Genomic DNA, 23,711 nt, shown 5'->3' on the forward strand with positions numbered 1-23,711 from the left:
CAAGGACCCCAGCAGACTCAAAGGCTCCTGCTTCTACCATTCTCTCGAAACTCAGCACAGAATGCCATTTGTTTTCAGCGGAAGTTGTTGCCGATAGAATCGTCTGTTCCCTTGTTGAGTAAGCCTTCAGTGACTTCACCAGGTGCTCCTTCTGATGTAAACAGTGTTTGCTTTCCTGGGGTGTGTTGATGGTGCTTACAGGTTTTACTCTGGCCTTTCTAGATTCTTGCTGGTTCTTTGCCAGTTTGAAGCAAGGGTCCCCACGTTTGATCCTAGGTTGTGTTCGCCACAGGTGGACAGTGAGGAACTGAGAAGAGACCTTCTGTCTGCTTTATGGAGCGTGTGCTGGTAAAACAGGCCCAGATTAAATAAATGTTCACAAAGTGCTGCTGGGTTATAGAACTAGTGCAGCTTCAAGGCAGGAACAAGAATCGGGGAAGCCCATCAGGATGGAGAAGAAGGGTGTGGGGCTGCACTAGATGAGGGCTATTTCTCTTCAGATGCAGAGCCCATCAGTTCGGGGTGAGCAGGGTAAGGCTCTGTTGCTGAGAGAGGCAGCCTGGTTGCTTTCATTTATCATGTGCCCTTCATATATAATCTGATATAAAACTTGTCCTTTGAGTTATTTATATTTTGCTTTCTCTTTTCATCTTTCACCAACCCCAACCCCCTCCTGTCCTCTGGTCCTCCCCCTCCTGTCCTCTGGTCCTCCCCCTCCTGTCCTCTCCTCTTCCCCATCCCCTCCTCTGTTTTCGTGTCCCACTTTTCCACTTTGGGGATGAAGTGTCTGATGCTTCCTTCTCCAGTTGCTTCTCTTCCTCTTTTCCTTCTTTTGTCCCCCCTTTCCTGACCTTGACTGCTGTTTGCAAGACAGGTTCTCATCTCCTTGCTTTCAGGTCACATTCACCTTGAGCTCCAAGTGGGTGAAGGAAGTATGTGGCTAATTCCTACTTGTTTCCTTTGTGTATGACTAGGGCCTGAAAATCAAATTGAGGTTTACAGAAATTGACAAAATTTGTTCATCTCTCTTTGTTTATTCCTTTGCTTAGTTTTTTTGCTTGAATATTTATTTTCATCTATGAACAATTTTGTTGACTAAAATGCTTTCTTTTTTGCTGGGTACCAGCTTTCTGTTTACTGGAAAGAAAAACAAGAGAGCCCTCTACCAGTCTGCTGCTGCCTGACCTGCGTTGATTTTGCTGGAAGGGAAGAGGTGCTGCTGTGGAAACAGAGAGTTTCTCTGCTCATCCCAGGCGTGAGTCTCAGCCACGCCATTGGGTGTTTGTTTGCAGCTCACAGCTGGGGACCGTCCCCTTAGCGAATGAGTTCTAGAACTCTGTGTCCGCAGACCTTGTGGATTTTTAGTTCACATCTCTTGGTTGTGTTTAAGAACTTTCCGTCTTCCTGAAACGAATTAACATCAGTCCTCTGCTTAAAGGGATTGTATCGTACGTGTTTATCCTTCTGTTCTGAAGAAGAGGCTTTCCTGTTCTAGGAGGACACCACGGTGTGAATGGCTTGTGGTGAGCACAGCTCCTGGCTTCTGTAGTGAGGGGACTCTGTGGTGTGAATCCCTTGTGGTGAACACAACTCCTGGCTTCTCTAGTGAGCAGGACACCATGGTGTGAATGGCTTGTGGTGAGCACAGCTTCTGGCTTCTGTAGTGAGGGGATTCTGTGGTGTGAGTCTTTTGTGGTGAGCACAGCTCCTGGCTTCTGTAGTGAGGGGATTCTGTGGTGTGAGTCTTTTGTGGTGAGCACAGCTCCTGGCTTCTGTAGTGAGGGGATTCTGTGGTGTGAATCTTTTGTGGTGAGCACAGTTCCTGGCTTCTGTAGTGAGGGGACTCTGTGGTGTGAATCCCTTGTGAACACATCTCCTGGCTTCTCTAGTGAGTAGGACACCATGGTGTGAATGGCTTGTGGTGAGCACAGCTCCTGGCTTCTGTAGTGAGGGGCTCACTGTAGTGTGAATCCCTTGTGGTGAACACAGCTCTTGTCTTCTGTAGTGTGGGGGACATTGTGGTGTGAATCCCTTGTGAACATAGCTCCTGGCTTCTGTAGTGAGGAGGACACTGTAGTGTGAATCTCTTGTGGTGAACACAGCTCCTGGCTTCTGTAGTGAGAGGGACAAAGTGGTGTGAATCTCTTATGGTGAACACAGCTCCTGGCTTCTGTAGTGAGGAGGACACTGTGGTGTGAATCTCATGTGGTGAACACAGCTCCTGGCTTCTGTAGCGAGAGGGACACAGTAGTGTGAATCCCTTGTGAACATAGCTCCTGGCTTCTGTAGTGAGGAAGATACTGTGGTGTGAATCCCTTGTGGTGAACATAGCTCCTGCCTTCTGTAGTGAGGGGGACACTGAGGTGTGAATTTTTCTTTTCTGCAAAGTTTCTTTCCTTTCCCTGCTCCCACTAGATTCCCTGTGCATACCCTGGTTCACCAGAGCATGGCTGAGGGCGCACTGTGACCTTGGCCTTGCTCAGTTTGATGACAAAGTCACCATAGACCTCCTCAGTCTTGGCAAGTTAATTTTAGTTTTCCTCAAAATGTGCATTTTCAAAGTTTGAAAGTACAGAAATTTAGCTGGCCAAATTTGCTTAGAAAAGCAGTAAAGCATTCATTGTTTATCTGTTAAAAATGCTGCTGCAGGCCTTTGTACTGGGGCAGGCCCTGTAGCACGGCCCGCGCTTGAAGCCCTTCTGTGCAGGTTGAAATTTATACGGGAATTTATATTTTAGAGGACCACGTACATCTCTTATGGATGTCATTTAGAGAAATTTCAGCTTTTTGTTTTAGAATTGTAATTTTGTAATTGTTTCACTTAGCTGCTAGATTTACTGGAATTTCGCGTTCAGAGCTGCATCTCAGTTTCCCTTATAATTAAAGCTTCATTTCGAGCCTGTGTCTCGCAGCGGTGGCCGCTCCTATTTTTAAGTGATATTAACATTTCTGTGCAAGTTCATGCAGACTCTAGATATTACAATTATTAATATTTTCAACCCAAAAAAGCCAGCATCGAAATACATTTTTATCTGACTGAGCCAAACACTTCTTTTCTCTGTAGTAATCGAGCCCTCACAAGTTCTGTATGACACGTGGACTTTCTGTGGGCAGCACAGCCCTTGGGGTGGTGTCGTAGCCTGACTCCTGGTTAGCTCGGTTGTTTCCGTGCAGCAGACACGGACTGTAGCCTGGTGGTAGTGAAGGCTGCTTTTCTGTTTCTCGTCTCAGCACCTTGTTTCCATCTCTGCTACGTTCCTGTGCACAGAGCATCTCATCTACAGTCGCTGACTCCTGCACCCCAGCTTTTTGTCTTCAGGCTTCATAGGGGTTCAGTATACGTCTGTGTTCTGTGTGGCGGCACCGTGTGCCTGAGTGTACTCACTGTCACGGTTGCTGTTCTGTTGGCTCAGAATTGCACAGTCAGGCCCATAGCACAGTCCTGGCATCTTCCTGGATCCGGATTCTGTTCTGGCTCTCTCGCCTTCTGGAATGTTCTGCATCTCTGCAGTGCACCTCACACCTTTCTTGGTCGAAACCTAGTCAGTGTCTTTTGTGAACTGAAACTCCCCCATGCCCATGCCCCGCCTTCCTGTGCATGGGTCAGCCAGGGGAAGGCCCTTCCCTGTGTTCCTCCCTGATTTTCCTGTTGTATTTTGTGCTGTCAACTGAGTTACAGTTAACATGCCACACCCTGCTTCCCTCTGCCTCCCCGGCTCCCCCACCCCATAATTCCCTTTATCTTCCTCTTGAAGAATTGTCTTTTAGCATTTTTCCTCGACCCTTCTACTTTTTACATTTATTTATTTATTATTATATGTGCTTGTTTCTGTACGTATATAGCACAGGGCCTTGAAGGTCAGAGGACACCTTGTGAGACTTGGTTCTCTCCTCGTACCATAGAACTTGCCAGGCTCGGAGGTGGCTCCTCTACCTGCTGAGCCTTCTTGGCATGCTACCGACTCCTGTTTCTATCTTCTTCAGTAAGTTGTTGCTTATGCCATCTTGAGAGCTCGTGGGCTTGCGAGTAAGGTAGCTGATTCCGGGCGTTGGTGGCACACGGCTTTAATCCCAGCACTCGGGAGGCAGAGGCAGGCTGATCTCTGTGAGTTCGAGACCAGCCTGGTCTACAGAGCTAGTTCCAGGACAGGCTCCAAAGCCACAGAGAAATCCTGTCTCAAGAAACCAAAAAAAAAAAAAAAAAAAAAGAGAAGCTTGGCTACTTGTAGACTCGCGGAGGAATTCGTGAAGTGTCTCTGGCCCGGCAGAGAACACACACTGGATGCAAATCGGCTGACTTCACCTGTGTGTTTCCCAGCCCCTGGTGATGGTCAGATCTCGTGAAGTGTCTCAGGTCTGGTACAGGACACACACTGGATACAAATCGGCTGACATCACCCGTGTGTTACCCAGCCCTGGGTGACATCGGATCCCCGGTTCCTTCACAGCTACAGGAGAGAAATGCAAAGCTGCCACAGCTGTGCAGCGTCCGCCTCCCTTGTGACTCCTGGAATGATGGCATAAGGAGGAGTCTCTCTGCAGCAGACCTCTCTCTAGGAACCTGTAGAATGGTCTCAGTTGCCAGCAGACCTCTCTCTAGGAACCTGTAGAATGGTCTCAGTTGCCAGCAGACCTCTCTCTAGGAACCTGTACAATGGTCTCAGTTGCCAGCAGACCTCTCTCTAGGAACCTGTACAATGGTCTCAGTTGCCAGCAGACCTCTCTCTAGGAACCTGTACAATGGTCTCCGTTGCCAGCAGACCTCTCTCTAGGAACCTGTAGAATGGTCTCAGTTGCCTGGTTCCCTTCCAGCCTTGGGCAGGTCTTGGGTGAACCGATAGTTTTGCTTTATGAAAAGCTGTAAGAGCTTCTGTTCTTTTTCTCTATGAACCTTCGCGGTGCTGGATGGAAAAGCTCTTGCCCTGTGCTGTCTGGCTGTTCACACATATGTGTACCGGGCTTTCTGTTGGGCCACCAACCAGCTCTTAGTTGTGAATGCTTTCCCTTAGGCTTATTTCTGGCCAGCTTTCTTTAAATTAAATCTACGTTTTGTCTGTACGTCCGACTCTGTCTGCTGACTGGTGGCTGCCTAGGCTGACTGGCCCTGGGCTCTTTCTCCCTCACTCTCTTCTCCTTTTTGTTTTTTGGATCTTAGATTTCTCCTCCTATTCCTTCTCTCTACCCACCAGCCCCACCTACCCCTCTCCTGCCGTGCTATTGACCAGTCAGCTCTTTATTAGACCAATCAGGTGCCTTAGGCAGGCCAGGAGAAACAGCAATACATCTTTTCATAATTAAACAAATGTAGTGTAAGTAAATTCAGTACACTTTTACACAGTTAGAGTAATATTCCATAGCATATATGTACTTACACTTTTATATCACACACGCAGAAACACATTTGTGTTTGTATATTCACTTCTACACTTTCATCTACACCAATTGTTCTCAACATTCCTAATGCTCTGACCCCTTAATTAAGTTCTGCATGTTGTGATGCCTTCCAACCATAAAGTTATTTTCATTGCTCCTTCATAACTAATTCTGCTGCTGTTATGAATCCTTATGGACATCCCTCTGTTTTCTGATATTCTTAGGCATCCACTGAGGAAGGCTGAGAACCTCTGATCTGCACATTTAAAACTTGACCTAAAACACTGCGTGCCTCTGCCCTTTTCAGCATTTTACTTACCACCTTTATTTGGGTTGTTGTTAGGAATATGGAGAAGGGTGTATGGGTGTACGTCCTTGGGGATGGTACATCTCCAAATGCGTTTCTTTAGGAATATGGAGAAGGGTGATGGGTGTACATCTTCGGAGACGGTACATCTCCAAATGCATTTCTTTCAGAGCTCTGTCTCAGGAAACACTGACACTCTCAGGCTGCCATTATTTCAGCAGTCTGAATGTGGACCAGAACACAGTGTGTATTTGTCCTTCTCAGGTCTGCCCTCTGCCTGATCCCCCACACGGAGAGAGAGCCGCAAGAAAGGAGCGAGAAATCCACACTTACGCTGAATCCTTCTCCCATGGTTGCCATCAGTTTGGTTTTCCATTGTTCCATGTCCTCTTTTCCTCCCTCATCCTCCTCTTTTCTCTCAGTATTTATTTACTGTGACTTTCTTGCACCGAAGGCGTATAGTGACAGCCTGTGTCCCAAAGTAAAGTGTGTTAGTGCCTCCCCTTACAGTAGGATTGGGGTTTGTCCTAGCTAGCTTCAGTTGAGAAATTCTCTCCATCAGATTGGCTGGCGGGGCTGTCTGGAGTTTTTCTTGGTTAGTGATTGATGTTGTAGGAGGGCCCAGCCCACTGTGTGTTGCACCATTTCTGGGCACATGGGCCCAGGTTGAGTAAGTCAGAGGCGTCAGTAAGCAGCCTTCCTCCCTGTGTTCTGCCTCGGTCCCTGCCTGAGGCGCTTGTCTTTGAGATCCTGGCTTGGCGTCTGTGTAAGCCAGCAAATCCTTTCCTCCCCAGATTGCTTTTAGTTATGTGTTGCTGTTAGCTTTTTACTCTTTTACTTTTTGGGCTCTTTACTCTTTTGGCTTTTTGGGGATCCCGCCATCCAGCTCCCAAATTAATCACACACGGAGTCTTACTCTTACTTATGAATGCCAGCCTTAGCTTGGCTTGTTTCTTTCCAGCTTTCCTTAAATTATCCTGACTACCTTTTGCCTCTGGACTTTTTCCTTTTCTTATGTCTGTATATCTTACATCAACTTTTACTCTGTGGCTGGCTGTGGTGCTTGGTGTCCTCCTCTCCCTATTCTCATGGTACTACTTCTCCATCCAGATTGCTCCTTCTATTTGCCCTCTCTGCCTACTAGCCCCACCTAGCCTTTCTCCTGCCTCACTACTGGCAGCTCTTTATCAGGTGTTTTAGACAGGAACAGAATCACAGCTTCACAGAGTTAAACAAATACAGCACAAACAAAAGCAACACACCTTTATATTGTTAAACAAATGTTCCAGAGCATAAACAAATATAACACACCTTAGAATAACATTCTGCAGCAGTTACAGATTTACTGCCATGGCAGAGAAGGGACGAGGACAGCCATTTGCAGGATGGTTAGCTCACAGTCTATCTTAGGGTTCAGTCCCCTGTTTCTGGCAAATTATAATTGTGTGTGTGTGACATGGTAACAAGGTTCCAAAGACCCTAAAGCTGACATTGAGAGAGACTCATGCCTTCACCTTCTCTTGTTGCTACGGCGTTCCCACAAGCTGTCAGTGATCAGGCCCAGTAGCTTCTGTTTCTTCCTCCTACTGGAGTCTTTTCCACGTAAGCCACTCTAAAGTCTCTGTTGTTTTCTTTTTTTCATCTTATTTGCTTAGTCTTTCAAATTTTTTGCTCAGTTTTAAGTTCTTTACATATTAGGAATTAGGCTTTATTTGTGATACATTTGTATATGTCTACATTTTAGTCTAACTTTTATAAGGTCTTATATTTAAAATACTTAAACCTTTGATCTTTTAAAGATTTTATTTAGGTTTTTACTTTGTGTTTGTGTGTGTATGCACACATGTGTGCAAGTACCTCTGTTTGCCAGAAGAGGGCACTGCATTCTCTCTCTGGAGCTGGAGGTTGGGTGTTGGGAATTGAAGTTGGGTTCTCTGGAAGATCAGCAAGTGCTTTTAATTACCGAGCCATCTTTCACCCCTTAAATCTTTGATTTTATTTTGTGTCTTACCTCTTCCCAAAAGGCCAAAAAAAAAAAAATGTTTATGATCTCAGTGACTTAATACACCTTGCCTTTTCTGTACGTATTTCCCATTGATGAGTCTCTCTCAGGCTGTTCTGATCTGCTTTGCTGCCTCTTCATTGGCTGAAGTTTTGCTGTCGTTCATTGTAACTTCACGCAGGAGTTTTCTGTGGCTACCTCTTTCTGTGGTCCATAGTGTCCATTTCTTTTGCCCCACTGAAAAGCCTGTTAGTCTGTATGGGAATCACAGGAAGCCTGTGCCTTAACCAAGGAAGGAAGGACCACTGGATGGCGTTGAGGTCTTTACAATTGCAGGGCTGTCTTTGTCTTGGCCTGAGTTTCCCTTTGTGTCCTTTGTCACGGTTTTCCTCACATTGTTTGCTGAACTTACGAAGTATTCTCTCTTGTTTAACCAAACTCAGCGTGTCTTTCGTCATTGTTCTCATGAGGCATCCAACCGTTTGACATTGGAAGAGGACGATTTGTTCATATTGAGGTTTCCTTTAATTTTTATTTCAGAGTGTTGGGATTATATAGGTTCGGCCCTTGGTAAGCAAAAAAAAGGCCTTGTGATGTCATTGGAGCTTCATGCTTGTCTATAGGGTTGTTGTCTATGGCTTAATTTCCCCCAAAGAAAAGGTATATTCCTCAAGAGACCTGTTCTAAAAACTAACCAAGTCAGCTTCACAAATTGCATTTCTTTAAGCATTTGCCATTTTAATGAAAATTTTAAATTAATTATTTAGAAATTTGAACACTTAAAATGAAGAAAATTTCCCAATTTAAAGCTCTGATTGTTGCCATTTAATTGCTTATATTCACATGTTGCCCGTTTTAGCGGATTAGCTACTGTTATTCTTAGCTCTGCTTTGAACCCAGAATTTTAAAAATTAGACCAATTATTTTACAAATCTTTTTTTAATATCCATATTATCCCACTCTAATTTCTCTTTTTCATTTCTTTAGTTTGATTGGGAAAGTAATTAGTTTTTTATAAAAGTTTCTAGATTGTATATGTATGTCTGTACATCTGCATTCCTAATTACTGCTTTATATATAATGCAGATTCAGGTAAGTAATGTTTTAAGGTCATTTGTTTCTTAGATAATATTCTCACCTGAAAGCGGATAATAGATTTACATTGCGAGTGAGCAGATAATGGGGCAGGTGGAATGATGCAGAGAAGCTGCTCTTCGGTGTTGTGGAAAAGAACAGAGCGCTCTGACTCCGTCCACTGCTGTGTGCTCACACTCCCCGCACCTCCACAGAGAACACAGCGCTCTGACTCTGTTCACTGCTGTGTGCTCACACTCCCCGCACCTCCGCGGAGAACACAGCGCTCAGACTCCGTCCACTGCTGTGTGCTCACACTCCCCGCACCTCGGTGGAGAACACAGCGCTCTGACTGTTCACTGCTGTGTGCTCACACTCCCCGCAGCTCCACAGAGAACACAGCGCTCTGACTGTTCACTGCTGTGTGCTCACACTCCCCGCACCTCTGTGGAGAACACAGCGCTCTGACTCTGTTCACTGCTGTGTGCTCACACTCCCCGCACCTCCACAGAGAACACAGCGCTCTGACTCTGTTCACTGCTGTGTGCTCACACTCCCCGCACCTCCGCGGAGAACACAGCGCTCAGACTCCGTCCACTGCTGTGTGCTCACACTCCCCGCACCTCGGTGGAGAACACAGCGCTCTGACTGTTCACTGCTGTGTGCTCACACTCCCCGCAGCTCCACAGAGAACACAGCGCTCTGACTGTTCACTGCTGTGTGCTCACACTCCCCGCACCTCTGTGGAGAACACAGCGCTCTGACTCTGTTCACTGCTGTGTGCTCACACTCCCCGCACCTCCACAGAGAACACAGCGCTCTGACTGTTCACTGCTGTGTGCTCACACTCCCTGCACCTCTGTGGAGGACACAGCGCTCTGACTCTGTCCACTGCTGTGTGCTCACACTCCCTGCACCTCTGTGGAGGACACAGCGCTCTGACTCTGTTCACTGCTGTGTGCTCACACTCCCCGCAGCTCCACAGAGAACACAGCGCTCTGACTGTTCACTGCTGTGTGCTCACACTCCCCGCACCTCTGTGGAGAACACAGCGCTCTGACTCTGTTCACTGCTGTGTGCTCACACTCCCTGTACCTCCACAGAGCACACAGCGCTCTGACTGTTCACTGCTGTGTGTGCTCACACTCCCCGCACCTCTGTGGAGAACACAGCGCTCTGACTCTGTTCACTGCTGTGTGCTCACACACCCTGCACCTGCGCAGAGAAGTGCTGTTTTCTTTCAGCTCGGTCAGGCCTTTGATTGTGAGCTCGAATTGCCTGTTATTTCCCACCTTTGAAAGAGGAAGTCGTGACTCTGAAGAGTCCGTGTAACTTGTCTAAAGCTGACCAACAAGGAATTGTCCGTTGTTCACACTGGAGCCGAGTCCGACTCTTGGGTTGGCTTGTGTTTGGAGTGACCCTGTGATGTCATAAAGGCCCTGGGCCGTGTGACAGAGCTGTAGATGCCAGCAGCAGTGTGACCGCATGAGGTGGCGCTGGCCTGGCAGATCCAGTGTTGAGTTCATGGAGAGTGAGCCATGAGGCTCATCTGGGAGGTGTGAACTGGTAGTCAACTGTAGCATGCCCGCGGGACATCTAGATGGATCCTTGTGGTAATCAGGTAGGCACATGGCCGAGAGGGCCAGGGAGTGCTCAGTTTCCATTGCTCTGCGGGTCATAAGAGATCCAATAATGGGCCTGGGAGTGACTGAAGGAAGGGGCAGGCCGCCTCTATGCACTTAAAGGGGTCCAGAGAGCAGAGTGAGTGTTCGAAGGGCCAGTAGGGCCTTAGGTAACAGCTGCAGGGAACTGGCTTGAATGGGAATGAGGCAGGTAGAGATGGGCTACCCTCTGCCCAGGAAGTGCGGTTATGAAGGGGAAGGTGCTTGTGTGTGGGGGTGGTGCCTGTCTGAGAGCCCGGCCCTCCTCTCTCCTCCTCCTTTTCCTTCTGTAACCTCTTCTCTCCTCATGCTCTCTCTTTACTTCCTTTTCCCATTCTTCAGCTTTTCTGCCTACTGTCCTCTCTCCTTCCTTCCTTCTTCCCCCTCCTTCCTACCCTTCCTGTCTCTCTTCTTTCCATCCCCTTCCCCTCTCTTTCTTTTTTCATGTGATGAACTTGGGTATTCAGTGTTTGAAGAATTTCCCCCCAGGATTACATGGCCTCCTGTTCTAAATCATGACGTAGATGTGATTGCCAAAGATGGTGAAATACCCAGGCATTAGGGCTGTCTTAGGGGTTTCTACTGCTGTGATAAAACACCATGACCAAAAGAAATCTGGGGAGGAAAGGGTTTAATTTCAGCTTACAGCCCCTTACCACAGTCCACCAGTGAGAGTCAGCGCAGGAACCTGGAGGCAGGAGATGATAGAGAGGCCATGAAAGAATGTGTTTGCTGGGTTGTTCTCCATGGCTCACTCGGCCTGCTTCCTTATGCCATAGAGGATCGCAAATGCGGAAATGCACCACAGGCTTGCCCACAGCCACTCTGCTGGGGGATTTTCTCAGTTGAGCTTCTGTCTTTCCAGATGACTCCAGCTTGTGTCAGGTTGACAGAAAGCACAGGGTGGTACTTCTGGGTTTGTTCCTGACCACATTTTGTCCAGGACGTTTAATATCTGTGACAACCACAGTGTGCTAAACGCTTTCAAACCTTCCGAAGACACGGAAGGATAGAAGGACAGGCTGCTCTCCGCTGTTCTGCGCTTGGTGTGACATTGTGGTGCCAGGCAGTACTTTGTTCATGGCTCTCAGAGTTCATCATATGGATGTTTTAATCTTTTTAGACAACTCACTGTAACCAAATGTAGGGAGGATTTGGGAAAATACTGAAAAATATATATCAAGTTCAAACTTGAATTAAAGTTCTACCTTTTTGTGCTTGAGTTGAAAAATTTGAAGTACCCCTTTGTGCAGCTAGACACACAGAAACATGCATGCACGTAGGCACGCACGCACACAGACACACACCTGTGCATACTGATTTAAGTTCAGAAAGAAGCTGACTCTGCAGCTAAATGATTTCCTTTTTTAAAATTAATTTTCTTTTGAGATTTTTGTACATGGTTATTATATTTGTTATTAAATTATATTTATCTCCACCCTCTTATTCAGTGTACACAACATTGTTAGAGACAATAAGCTTTTACATAACTAAGCAATTCCTTAAAATAACAATCAGAAATCTGTGCATTTAGCTCATTAGAATTTACTGCCTTCTGTGTGTCTTTCTTCAGGGGAACACGCAATCTCCATTGTGAGCCACCTTCAGAGTTTGTGATAGGACCCGAGGACAGAGCTACCGATGCCAATGTGGAATAAAGGTCATTGCAGTTAGGCCGCTGGGTGTGGGAATGAGGTGACTGCCAAAGATAGCTCCGTACATTCCAAAGCAGATTAGATTCAGTTGACTCTTTGGGAGCATTTAAAATAAAGTAATATAAATATCTGTTTTTTCCTCATTTGCATTTTTGTCTTTTTTTGTACTTGTCAGTCAGCTGCTTCCTTAACCTTCTAATAAGAGCCTTAATTACAGTATAACAGTGGTTTATTATGGATCTGATAGTGAAACTGTCCTTCAGCATTACTCTTGTGGAAACAGTCCAGTAAGTGAAGATTGACTTTAACATGAAAACTTAAAAACAAATTTATTACGTAAGAGGAACCTCCAGGTTTTACAGCAGCCCTCCTCTGTCTTTGCGTTGCCGCAGTGAATGTTTAGCTGTTGAGCCCCGCTAGGTTGGGGCCAGGGTCACCGGTGTGTGACAGTGTCTCTCCATGCCTCCTGTCTTTACCTTCGGCCACACCAGTACTGTGTACTGTGTCATCGGCTGGACATTTCCTCTGCTGGGAAATGGACATCTCCAGTGCTAGGCTAGTGTGTGTGCTAACGACTTTAAAACATGTTGTGTGTGACCCGTGGAAACATCACCTGTAATTCAGAAAAACTCCTTTGGATTTTAGACGTTAGCCACACAGTGTTGGTTTTCCACCTCTACTGCTCTACCCCACACCTTCCTAGCCACCTTCCCTGTCTCTGTGTTGTCTTCTAACACGGTTCTTGTGCTCTGTCTTCAGTATCCGGAGTGCGTCTCTCACCAGCTTCTCCGGAGCTCATTCTGGACCATGACCACTCGTCTCCGTCCTCTGGCCGCCTCCCTTCCGATGCTATCATCTCCTCACCAGATGACACGCGTGCAGACAGCGGCCTCGTGAGTCAGACCATCCCCAAGGCTCAGGTGAGGGCTGGACTCTCGGAAGGAAGCCTGCGTGTAGAAATGTAGAAACTGCTTCCTACCTTAATTCTGTGCTCAGGTGCTAGCGTTTCTGTCACAAAGGTTGATGCTTTACTCTGACAGACAGCTGTGTGTGGCCATTACAATGGACTTAGCTTTGCTTATGGTATCCTGGACTTAAAAGGAGAATAATAGTAAATAAAAAAAAAAAGAGTGATTGTTTTTGCATTTCAAACTTAAAGTTAAACTTCAAAAAAGGATATATTTATTAAAAAATATTTTTTCTCTCCTGGGAGTATTAACATGTTCTTAGGGTCAAGAGCATCTATTTCAGTTTTCGGGTAAAGCCACGGAGGACAGCATCAGCACAGTGTGTTCATTCAGGTGTCTGTAGGCATTGTGCTGGGCATTGGAGACAGGGTTCCAAAACTCGGTTCTTAGTCGCCTGTCAGTTTTGCTAGAAGTTGATAAGTTAGCATCATGAATACATGTGAGATTCTGAGTTGCAGTTTAACTACAAATCTGTCCTAGGTCAGTGTATGCATTCCAGACTGGGCACTTCTAGATGTATCGATTGAAAGATCAGGCTGTTGTAAGAGTGTGAAGTCTTCTGTTGGTTCACTTAGGGGAGATGATCTCATTGTTTGCACCCCAGCTTGTTTCTAACTGTGGTTTATGATGAACATCTCCTTGACGGAATGGTCTAACCCTTCTCTGTTAACATGGTCTAGATCCAGCAGTCAGCGCACACACATCTGAATATCCCGCTTTTCCCGCTTGGCTTGACGGATGAGACGAGCCATGGAGCGATTTCACTGGACGACGACCCTGAGGGTCCTGGAGCCGACGTGTCCAGCTCACAGCTCCAGCAAAAAATATCAAGTCTGGAGACCAAACTCAAAGCGTCTGAAGAAGAAAAACAGAGAATTAAAAAGGTGTGCGCACACATTCGCCTGGGAATGTAGAACCGTATTTGCTAGCAATTTGATATCCAGTTCAACACAAAGTGGATTGAAAATTCACCAAAGAATGTATTGTGTTCCCTGGGGTGGGGTTCAGGTCCGTCACATCGGACACTCAGTGGAGGCACCTTACGAGAAGCAGCCAGTCAGGGGCTAGAGAGATGGGTGGCCCAGTGGTCAAGAGCACTTGCTGTCCTTGCAAATGGATCCAAGTTTGGTTCCCAGTACCCACATGGCAGCTCACAACTGTCTATAACTCCGGCCCCATGCCCTCTTCTGGCCTCCAAGGGTCCTGTATGCATATCGTGCACATAGATACATACATGCAGGCAAACACACATAAATAACAAAAACTAAATAAACTTGGAACAGGTCCTAGTCAGTAGTTAGCACAGCCATGCATCCAGCATCCGATCCCACCAGCCAGACACCCTTCTCTCCGCTGGAGGTGCTTGTTTACAGACCTGCATTTCCTGCTGCCCTAGCAGCACAGTGGCTTTATAATTCCATTGTGCATACTTCAAGTAGCTGAAGATCATTTAGTGTCTATGGTATGATAAGTATAGGTTATAAGAAAATATCATGTTGTTTTTTATAAAGAACTTGAGCATCCTGAGACTTTAGTGTCAGCATGGACCCATATGAACTCGAAAGTTGAATGCAGTTCTAAGGCATGCTCAGATTTTTCTGGGGCTTTTTGTTGTTATTTCTTGCTCCTCTAAGGCTTCTGTTTCTGTCGGCAGTGTTTTACTTCATGTGTGGATTTCAGGTTTGATGAAATGGATGGAAACCTTCTACCTGTGGGAGGTCAGGTACCCCTGGGTGTTTGAACACAGCTGTTCAGGGAAGGAACTGACATATGCTCTTGGCTCCCTTCTGTCCTTCCATCTGTCTGTCTGTCTATCCATCTACCTATCTTCTATTTTTTGTCATCTGTTATCTTTTCTCTACATTCTTCAGTCTGTTTCCATCCATTTGTCCACCCATATGCATGTCTGTTTATCTTAGCCAGTTCATCGAAAGCACTTACAGAGATTGGGTTCTGTTCATAATACTCTTGAGACACTCTTGTTCTTATTTATTTCTTGTTTTGTGTTTGTGCTGTGTACCTATGTACATGGTTGCATGCATGTAGCAGGACATGCCCATATGTTCTCTGGAGGTCAGAGGTCAGTTCGGGAAGCCTTTATCTATTGCTCTCCTCCTGACCTAGCGAGCTCACATTCCACTGAGGTGGTTGGCCTGGGGGACTCTGTGGATACCCTAGTCTCTGTCTCTCTGTCCTGGAGTTGCAGATGCCTGTGGACACTGTTGGCTTTGTGTGTGTGTGTGTGTGTGTCGGTGTGTGGGTGTGTGTGTATGTGTGTGTGTAGGTGTGTGTGGGGGGGGTATGTGTGGACAGTCTACACTCAGGTCCTTCATGCTTAGATAGCGAGCACTCTACCCCCTGAGCTGCCTCCCCAGCCTCAGTCTTGCATATTTATTAGTTTTACGTCAATATTCGATATTGGCTTAGAAATTAGTTAACTTGGGCAAATTCATACTTGTATAATTCTTAGACTTTCAGCTATTTTTCCCGATGTTTACTTTATGCTATGGGACGTAGCAGAGCTTGTGTTTGGCTTCCTCATAGGATGTGGACTCACTGATGGAGAAGCACAGCGTCCTGGAGAAGGACTTCCTGAAGGAGAAGGAGCAGGATGCCCTGTCCTTTCAAGCCAGATACCGTGAGCTTCAGGTGAGCAGGAAACACGCTCTCGTTTCCAGACATGCGTGGTGAGTGTGTCACACGGTGCAGAGAGTGGTCCCCTACTTTAGTATGGGATGAACTGGACACAGCATTCTCTGTTGTCATGACTTTTTGTGAAGCTGACATCAGATCACTGATTCCATGGTAAAGCTACGGAAGGTGCTTGCAGATAGAGATCTGGAGAATCTGGGAAATGGAGTTCGTTGGTTTTGTTAGGACAATGCTTTACGTGTAGTCATTGGAGGTAGGAGGATGTCAAACTCTGGGGCATTCAGACCAGGAAACACCTGCTGTCTCCGTACCTGCTGCTGACTTGCTGATCTTAGTCCTGGGTTGTCCTGTGCCGGGTGCCCACATTTCCTGTAGAGTAGGGTGAGGGATCCAGCCACATTTCCTGTAGAGCAGGGTGAGGGACCCACATTTCATGTAGAGTAGGGTGAGGGACCCACATTTCCTGTAGAGCAGGGTGAGGGATCCACATTTCCTGTAGAGCAGGGTGAGGGATCCACATTTCCTGTAGAGCAGGGTGAGGGACCCACATTTCCTGTAGAGCAGGGTGAGGGACCCACATTTCCTGTAGAGCAGGGTGAGGGATCCAGCCACATTTCCTGTAGAGCAGGGTGAGGGACCCACATTTCCTGTAGAGTAGGGTGAGGGATCCAGCCACATTTCCTGTAGAGCAGGGTGAGGGGACCCACATTTCCTGTAGAGCAGGGTGAGGGATCCAGCCACATTTCCTGTAGAGTAGGGTGAGGGGACCCACATTTCCTGTAGAGCAGGGTGAGGGACCCACATTTCCTGTAGAGCAGGGTGAGGGACCCACATTTCCTGTAGAGCAGGGTGAGGGACCCACATTTCCTGTAGAGCAGGGTGAGGGACCCACATTTCCTGTAGAGCAGGGTGAGGGACCCACATTTCCTGTAGAGTAGGATGAGGGACCCACATTTCCTGTAGAGCAGGGTGAGGGACCCACATTTCCTGTAGAGTAGGGTGAGGGGACCCACATTTCCTGTAGAGCAGGGTGAGGGATCCACATTTCCTGTAGAGCAGGGTGGGCAGCCCATGCTTTTTTATACTTAGCTATCTAACATGTGTGTCATCTGAATATGTTGCGAGATAAGACAGGAGCAGCGTCTCTTGTTAAGATGAGAAGGGTGTGGAGTGCTGGCTGGGCCTTTGCAGTGTCCTCAGCACAAAGCACACTGTGGCCAGGATTCCTGGATGTGCCAACAGTAGGGTATGTGAGTGGATCGAAGCCCTTCTCCAGAAGAAATGCCAGGGTGTATAGTTCTAAAATAATATGCTTATTCTGGAAAAAACGGGCAGTACAGAACAAGAAAACTCAAATTCTTATTTATCACAAGGAAAATTAAAAATCTTTTCCCATGTTTTCAAATATTCGGCTTTTAATTGTCAGGTCTGAGAGGAAACCTGTCATTCAAAGTTCAGCATGGGGCTCACGCTGGCAGGGGTTTTCACTGCCCAAGAAAATGATTAACAAATGGAATGTGCATAAAACTTCAGCTGACTTTTTAAAATATAAAGCATTGCAGAGAGTTCTGTTATTTTTTGCGATGGGCACATGGAAATTTAAGACCTTGTAAGAGCCAGGGCACAATAGGGACACCTCCCTCTCCTCCCTCTCTGCTCCTAAGGTGTGTAGGCCAAGTGGAGGGAGCCAGTGAGTCAGCTGACCTTGCTAGAACTGAGTGAAGCATGCTTACCTCTCCCCAGCGTGGTCCCACGGTGGCTCCAGGTGAATTTGCTGCCTTCTCAGAAAGCAGTCACACGGTTGTGTTAAAAACAATAACAAACCCAAACCCAGCCGGTTCCTAAGGCTTCGTTTCTAGTAGCTGTCAGCTTGGGGAGCCATGGCCAGCTCTGCGCTCTCAGTGGAAGCCTTGAAAGACCAAGCTTGCTTGCTGCCTTTATTCTGTGGTGACCAGTTTCACGTGAGCGCATTGACGACCTTTCTTATGATCCTGCCGCATCATCAGCCTTCATTCTGATCCTTCCCCATTCATGCTCTACAGAAGTGCCCCGTGGTTACAGGAGATGGAATATTTTCTGCTTAAGAATTAAAAATCAATAAATAGAAAACACACCGAGGCTGTTAGGGGAAAGTGAATTGGATTTTGTAGCATTAGGTCGCCACCTGTGTTCTCTTCCTGACTTCACAGACCATGCTAAACTTCTAGGAGTGGGGATAATTGTCACTATTATCATGCTTTAGTATCTAAGTGTTGAACTCTCGGGCTCTTGGCCTAAGTCTTCTGTGGTCACAGCATCTTGAGGTGCACAGGAACCTGAAAAAGCACATTCGCTGGGTGAAGAACACTGAAGTCACCCTGCAGTGGATCAGCTGACACCTGCTGTGCTTGGGTAGTTTTTGTGTCATTTCAGAAGAGGGAACTTAACTGCGGAAATGCCCCCACCAAACTGTACGCTGGGCAAGCCTGTGGTGCATTTTCTTGATTGATGTCTGACACAGTTGGGTCCATCGCAGTGGGGCTAGCCCCTGAACCGGTGGTTCTGGGTGATGTAAGAAGGCAGGCTGGGTGAGCCATGAGGAGCTGGCCAGTAAGTAGCACTCACCCTGTAGTCTGCTTCAGCTCCTGCCTTGGGTCCTTGTTGTGGTTTCCTTCAGTGATAGACTGTGATCCGGATGTATAATCAGAATAAACCCTTTCATCCCCAAGTTTCCCCATGGTGTTTTATCATAGCAGGTAGAAACCCCAATTAAGACAAATTGGTACCAGAGAATGTTGCTGTGCCTCGTGACTGTACTGTGTGAGGATTCTGGAAGAACTTTGGTCTGTAGAAGCCATTAAACATTCAGAGCCCAGTGAACTATTGTGAGAAGGTAGAAGACAATGCTGAGAGCAGTGCAGGCAGCGAAGCCCCTTTAAAATTCTGCTGGGGCACCCTATGTTTGAATTGGGACTCACTGAAGTGAGACTTGGGCTTTTCTGGGACAATCACTACTAGTCAGCTAAGAGCGCAGAATCAGCCGTGTTTAAGAAGAGACCAGCGCTGTTGAGGTCAGTTCTTCGGGGAATTGATGCCTCGGCAGGATCAGCCCACGGAATCTGACCCAGACTGGGCTGTACTTTGTGCTGGCACATGAACTTGGTCATGCGTTTCGAGGCATAAAGGAGGTCGGAGTCTCTGGAAAGAGCCCCAGAGCGGATGTTGGTGAGGGTGCTGCACAGCCAGCGCTGGCCCCTACATAGTTCCACAGTTTAAGTGTGTCAACCGTGGTAAAGAGGAAGCATTCTGTAAGATGAAAATGAGCGCCCACTCTGAGTCTCTAAGTTCACATGTGATTCTGTATGAAGTCTCTGGAAACGTAGATTCTGGCTGTATATTCATGTAGTCTACAGTTCTCAGTGATTTAGGTCACAGGTCGCTCAGGGCTGCCTACAGAAGCTTCCTGGTCCTATAACCCAGGACCTCTTGGGATTGATATTCTTGTAAAGATCCGTGCACAAACAGGGAAAGCGACAGAGTTGTAGTCATTGATGGGGGTTGGAGCTTTGCTCTATAAGATGGCATAACTTTTCAAGTTGACCTGATGATGTATGATTTGGTAAAATGTGGTTTTAATGTTGACAGCCACTGTGTCTGCTCCAAGAATGTCTGTGTGCCCCGTTGTCACCTTTCTTCTGCTGTGCTGTGTGTCATGGCGAAGCCTCGGGTGTGCAGGGTTTTGCTGTCAGTCAATGTTGGGAAGTGTTGGTAATAGGTTGTTTCTTGTTGTTTAACAACATCACCGCAAGAGGAAAACACGGACTTGTAATGGATAAGCCTTGTTCTCTCCCGGTGGCAAAGGAACCTGTTATTTTTGAAAACGCCAGTTCGCAGTCTCTAGGGAGCTCCTGCTCTCTCTCTCTACTTCTCTGAGGTCAGCCTCTGACCTCAGCCATTCTAGAACAAAGCCACAGACCTCAGCAGCCAATGTGAGATGAGTGTGGGACAGATCTCATTAAATTCATATAGTTTACCTAGCAGCTACACCGCAGACTTCTCCTCAGTTAGAGTTTTTTCATATAGAACATAGAAGAAAAGATGAGTCTGTGTGCACTGTCAGAAGAACACGCTAAGATGTCGCTCCCAGGCTTACGTACCTGAGATAATGTTGGAAAGGGCCAGCTGTTTCCCAGTGCTGTGTTTGTGTTATGACCATTTGAAGGATTCTCAATTTCTGACCTTTCTCAGTTGTAGACATCTAATGGGGAAATAGTTCAAGGATATTTGCTGTGCTTGGTTTGAGGTCCTCTGCCCTCTAAATGTTCGCTGTCGAGGAGGTATTATGCCTTAGCATGTCTGGGAGAACAAGGGCATTATGGGAATGCTGAACCACCATTAGAGGGTCATTATTTAGGTCATAGTAGTCTTGCAGTTACTTCATGAGACAATATTTTTCCAACTTCTAATTAAGGCTGGTCGTCTTTTTCCTGCCCTATTTCTGCTACTTTCTTGAAAACTTAATAGAATCTTGTTGATACATTCACTGTTTGACTACTTCCTTCCCTGTAGAGAGTGGAGGAAGCCCTGAGCGAATGAAGTCTTCTTGACAGTGTTTTGTTGTCATGAGCTGGCCATGCCAAGGACCCTGAAGCAGGAGCAGAGAAGCCTTTCGTTGGTGTGGGAGTTGGAGTCTGTGGAAGACAGGTGCAAATGGAGTCTGGAGAGTGGGGCCCTTGTGATGAGCCTGGAGAAGCCCTCGGCATTTTCTCACCATGCTGCCCCTTTGCTCTTGTGCTTCCAGCATCTAGAATTGTGAGCTGTTAATGCTGGGTATTTAAGCTGTCCAGTCTTTGGTGCTCCATTAGATTGCACAAGCAGTCTAAGAAACGGGTTGAGAGTTTGGTTTTTAAATTTCAGATTATGCTATAGTTGTCCATTTAATATACCCTGTTTGTCTGTGCTGGGCTTGGGTGACGTCAATTTTGAAGTAGTTCACAGTGTAAGCCAACCGAGGGAAGTTACAACTCATGTAATTTTTCTTTAATTATTTACTTTTATGGGTATTATGGGACTTTGTCTGCATAGGCCAGAAGAGGACACTGGATCCCCTGGGTTGGAGTTGCACACAATTATGAGCTGCCATGTGGATTCTGGGAATTGAATCCAGGTCCTCTGGAAGAGCAGCCAGTGCTATTAACTGCTAAACTATCTCCTCAACACCAATTTGTGATATAAGCATTACTAAAGTTTATTTCATTTCAAGCCAGTATATGCTATTATATAACATCTTCCATGAAAGTAGTATCTGCCAGAAACTGTGGATGCAGTGCAGTGTGGAGTAAAAGCGGATCAGAGTACAGCAGGTCTGAACGCTCACTGGATACCGGCTGGCCGCACCGATGCCATCCACAGCAGCGTGAGTGTCCAGAGCGGCCCCCAGATGAGAGCAGGCCTCGGTCCTCATGCACACACTCTCCACTACATAGGAACTGCTGAACAGGGCTCCACTGTCTGGCTGGTCAGTCTTCACCCCGGATATCGCCCACTTTCCCCTCTTTTCGGTTCATGGACCTCTACTCTTTCACTGCAGACTTGCAGTGGCAGAACCCCCGCTAGTGGGAGAACCTCTCTTGTTTAGCTGGTCTGTAGCATCCAGCTTCTGTACTGGTTTTGGTGTATGTTCTTTCTATGTGCCCCTGGCACCCACTCTGACTTCATGACTTTTTTCTTCCACATTATATATGTTTGGCACACTTTCCTAAAACTATTTTTCTAGCAACATAGTCTATAAAACTGTAGGTTAGAATATGAAAGATACTGTGGTCTCACACCGTGTGAGTGGCCCTCTTGCAGGCAGAGACTGTTCATTACTCCCAGCACTTCATCTGAGTTCACCCAGCCAGCACCTGCAGGGGGACCTGCCTGCTTTGTGCTTGTCACACCAAACATGTGTGGCTTTTTTTCTTATAGTCACTGACTGTTTACATTTTCTGCATTTCCCTTGTCTCTTCTTTCGTTGTCTTCTTATTTCTATCTTAATTGATATTGTTTACAAAGACCTTCGTGTGTCAGGGTTCTCTGTGGTTCTCAGTGCAGTACAGACACTTTTAGGTGTTCATACACCATTGTGTTAGTGCTCTTTCTTCCTATACTGGATGCAGGCATCTGTTGTTGTCTAGTGAGTTGCTCATTTTATACAGGTTCTGACTCACCTGCATTTCCTGCAGGCTGCATAAGACAGTCCCAGCTGCTCTTCTGTCTGAGTTCTCACGGCAGCTCTTAGACTGTTTGCACACGCACACACACCCCAGCTCCCTACCCCCATGCCCCGATTTGGGTTCACCCGTCCAGCACCCTACTATGCTGAGCTCTGGCATCCTCTCTCATTTCCTCGTGTTCACGGGGCAAGGCGTCTGTGTTGCTTCAGTGACTGGCGGATTTAGTTATTTAGTGTTTTATATGTCACTTTCCTGGCTACTTTTGCAAGATTGATTTTGTTTGGATTTTGGTGAGAATTGTGGCAGTGGAGGTCAGTGACTGCTAGGATAGGACTTGCTCTGAGCCCTCCAACCTGGGGCTGTTGACTTTCAGAGTTTTGAGTCTTAGCATTCTGATCTTTTGTCATCTTTTGTCACGTTCCCATGCGTTCTAAAGACTCACTTCCAGTAATGCCAACAAATTTAGAAATTAGATTTCCTGTTATCATCCTGAAAGGCTGAAGTCTGCTAGCACCTCAGATTGCCGTGAGTTCCCGTATCCTCCCATAGGCAGTGGCAGCGTGTAAATCCACTCATGTTCGAGTCCGTGTGCACGAAGGGCCCTGCTGTTTGTGAAGGCTTCCGACGCGGACTGGGAGAAGCCATCAGTGGAGCTCCTGGGCCTTCTGGACCATCCGGAGCTGACTGGCCGGCAGTGGCATGAATGGCACCCACAGTTGCAACGCACAGTTGAGTAGTGAGGGTGTCTTGTCAGTCCGTATGGGATCTGATAGGGTGGGAACTGGTTAGGGACCAAATCAGAAGAAGTTGTTAGAGCCTGTCAAAGATGAGCTTCTCTTGCTCTTTGAGAAGACGTTTGTTTGGGTGAGTCTGAGGGAATGCCACAGTCAAAGATAGGTTTATAGATGGGGAGACTACTCCAGGATCATCGCCAGGTGTAAAGAATGGGAAATAGATGAAAGTTGAGATGATGTAGTGACAGAATTTTAGGCTGAAATGAATTGAGCAACTGTCAGAGAAGGAAGGAAAACACCCAGAATGGCTTTGCCTTTCTGTTTATGGTATTTTCCAGGCCTTTCCCTGTTAATCATTTCTGTTGACTGTACATTTCATAACAATAGTGATGGATTTCCTTTGGTATATAGCGTATTGCCAGTGGAACTGCAGGGTGGAGGGCAGTCAGGCAACACTACCTGCCTCAGGTTGCCCCACCCTGCATATGTGCTCCCTGGAATCCCAGCCTCTCCCTCTGAAGAGCCATCCTAGGTGGGGGACAGTCACCTCTCCAGGTGCCCAGGCTGAAGGCACCGTGGCTCTCTGATCATTTCTCCTCTGTTGTGACTCTCTCCCTCGGTTCTCTCGCTCTCAGCCTGCCTCCAGTCTCTCCCTTCACACTTTGCTCAAACAGGAATAGCAGACTTAGCGATGCTCCTCCTCTTTAGCTGTTGTGGTTACACAAGCTCCTGGTCCCATGACTTTAAAGTAATGCGGGTGGACTTCAGTCCTTACACATCCTCTGCCCCGTTATTTCCCTGCTTTTTAGTATCTAACTCCCCTTCCAGACTGTAGGAACACTAGGATTTGAAATGGTGAGTGCTTTTTGGTTTTGTTTTCAGGACTTAGCACCAAGTATAATGTATGAAATGCCTCATACATTGTAGTCTGTGATCGGATATCATCTGGGAACACTAAGGAATCATTTGGTAGCTGAAGCAAAGGCCGGATCACACTGGAATATACTAAAAGTGTCACACGTTGTTAGGCGAAGGGTGGCTGCGATTTGTGCCTCCATTGTAGGGTGGGGCCATAGAAGTATTGCCTG

The 23,711-nt window shown here is 46.8% G+C and overlaps 1 protein-coding gene across 4 annotated transcripts in view; it reads left to right on the forward strand.

Annotated features, from left to right (window-relative positions):
* Positions 1-23,711, forward strand: part of Ccdc91 (coiled-coil domain containing 91) — a 172,628-nt gene that overhangs the window by 44,068 nt on the left and 104,849 nt on the right. For 3 of the 4 annotated variants that reach the window (XM_041639198.1, XM_041639192.1, XM_041639216.1), the window contains 3 exons: positions 12,832-12,992; positions 13,721-13,924; positions 15,585-15,689. In XM_041639198.1, the coding sequence (XP_041495132.1) occupies positions 12,832-12,992; positions 13,721-13,924; positions 15,585-15,689 (470 nt within the window). Of the gene's footprint in view, positions 1-11,990; positions 12,078-12,831; positions 12,993-13,720; positions 13,925-15,584; positions 15,690-23,711 lie in introns of all 4 variants that reach the window. The other variant, XM_041639208.1, reaches the window with a different exon arrangement.

Source organism: Microtus oregoni, unplaced genomic scaffold (genome assembly GCF_018167655.1).
Source record: "Microtus oregoni isolate MIOR12 unplaced genomic scaffold, Mior012 000002F_ref0000024, whole genome shotgun sequence".
Classification (NCBI taxonomy): Eukaryota; Metazoa; Chordata; class Mammalia; order Rodentia; family Cricetidae; genus Microtus; species Microtus oregoni.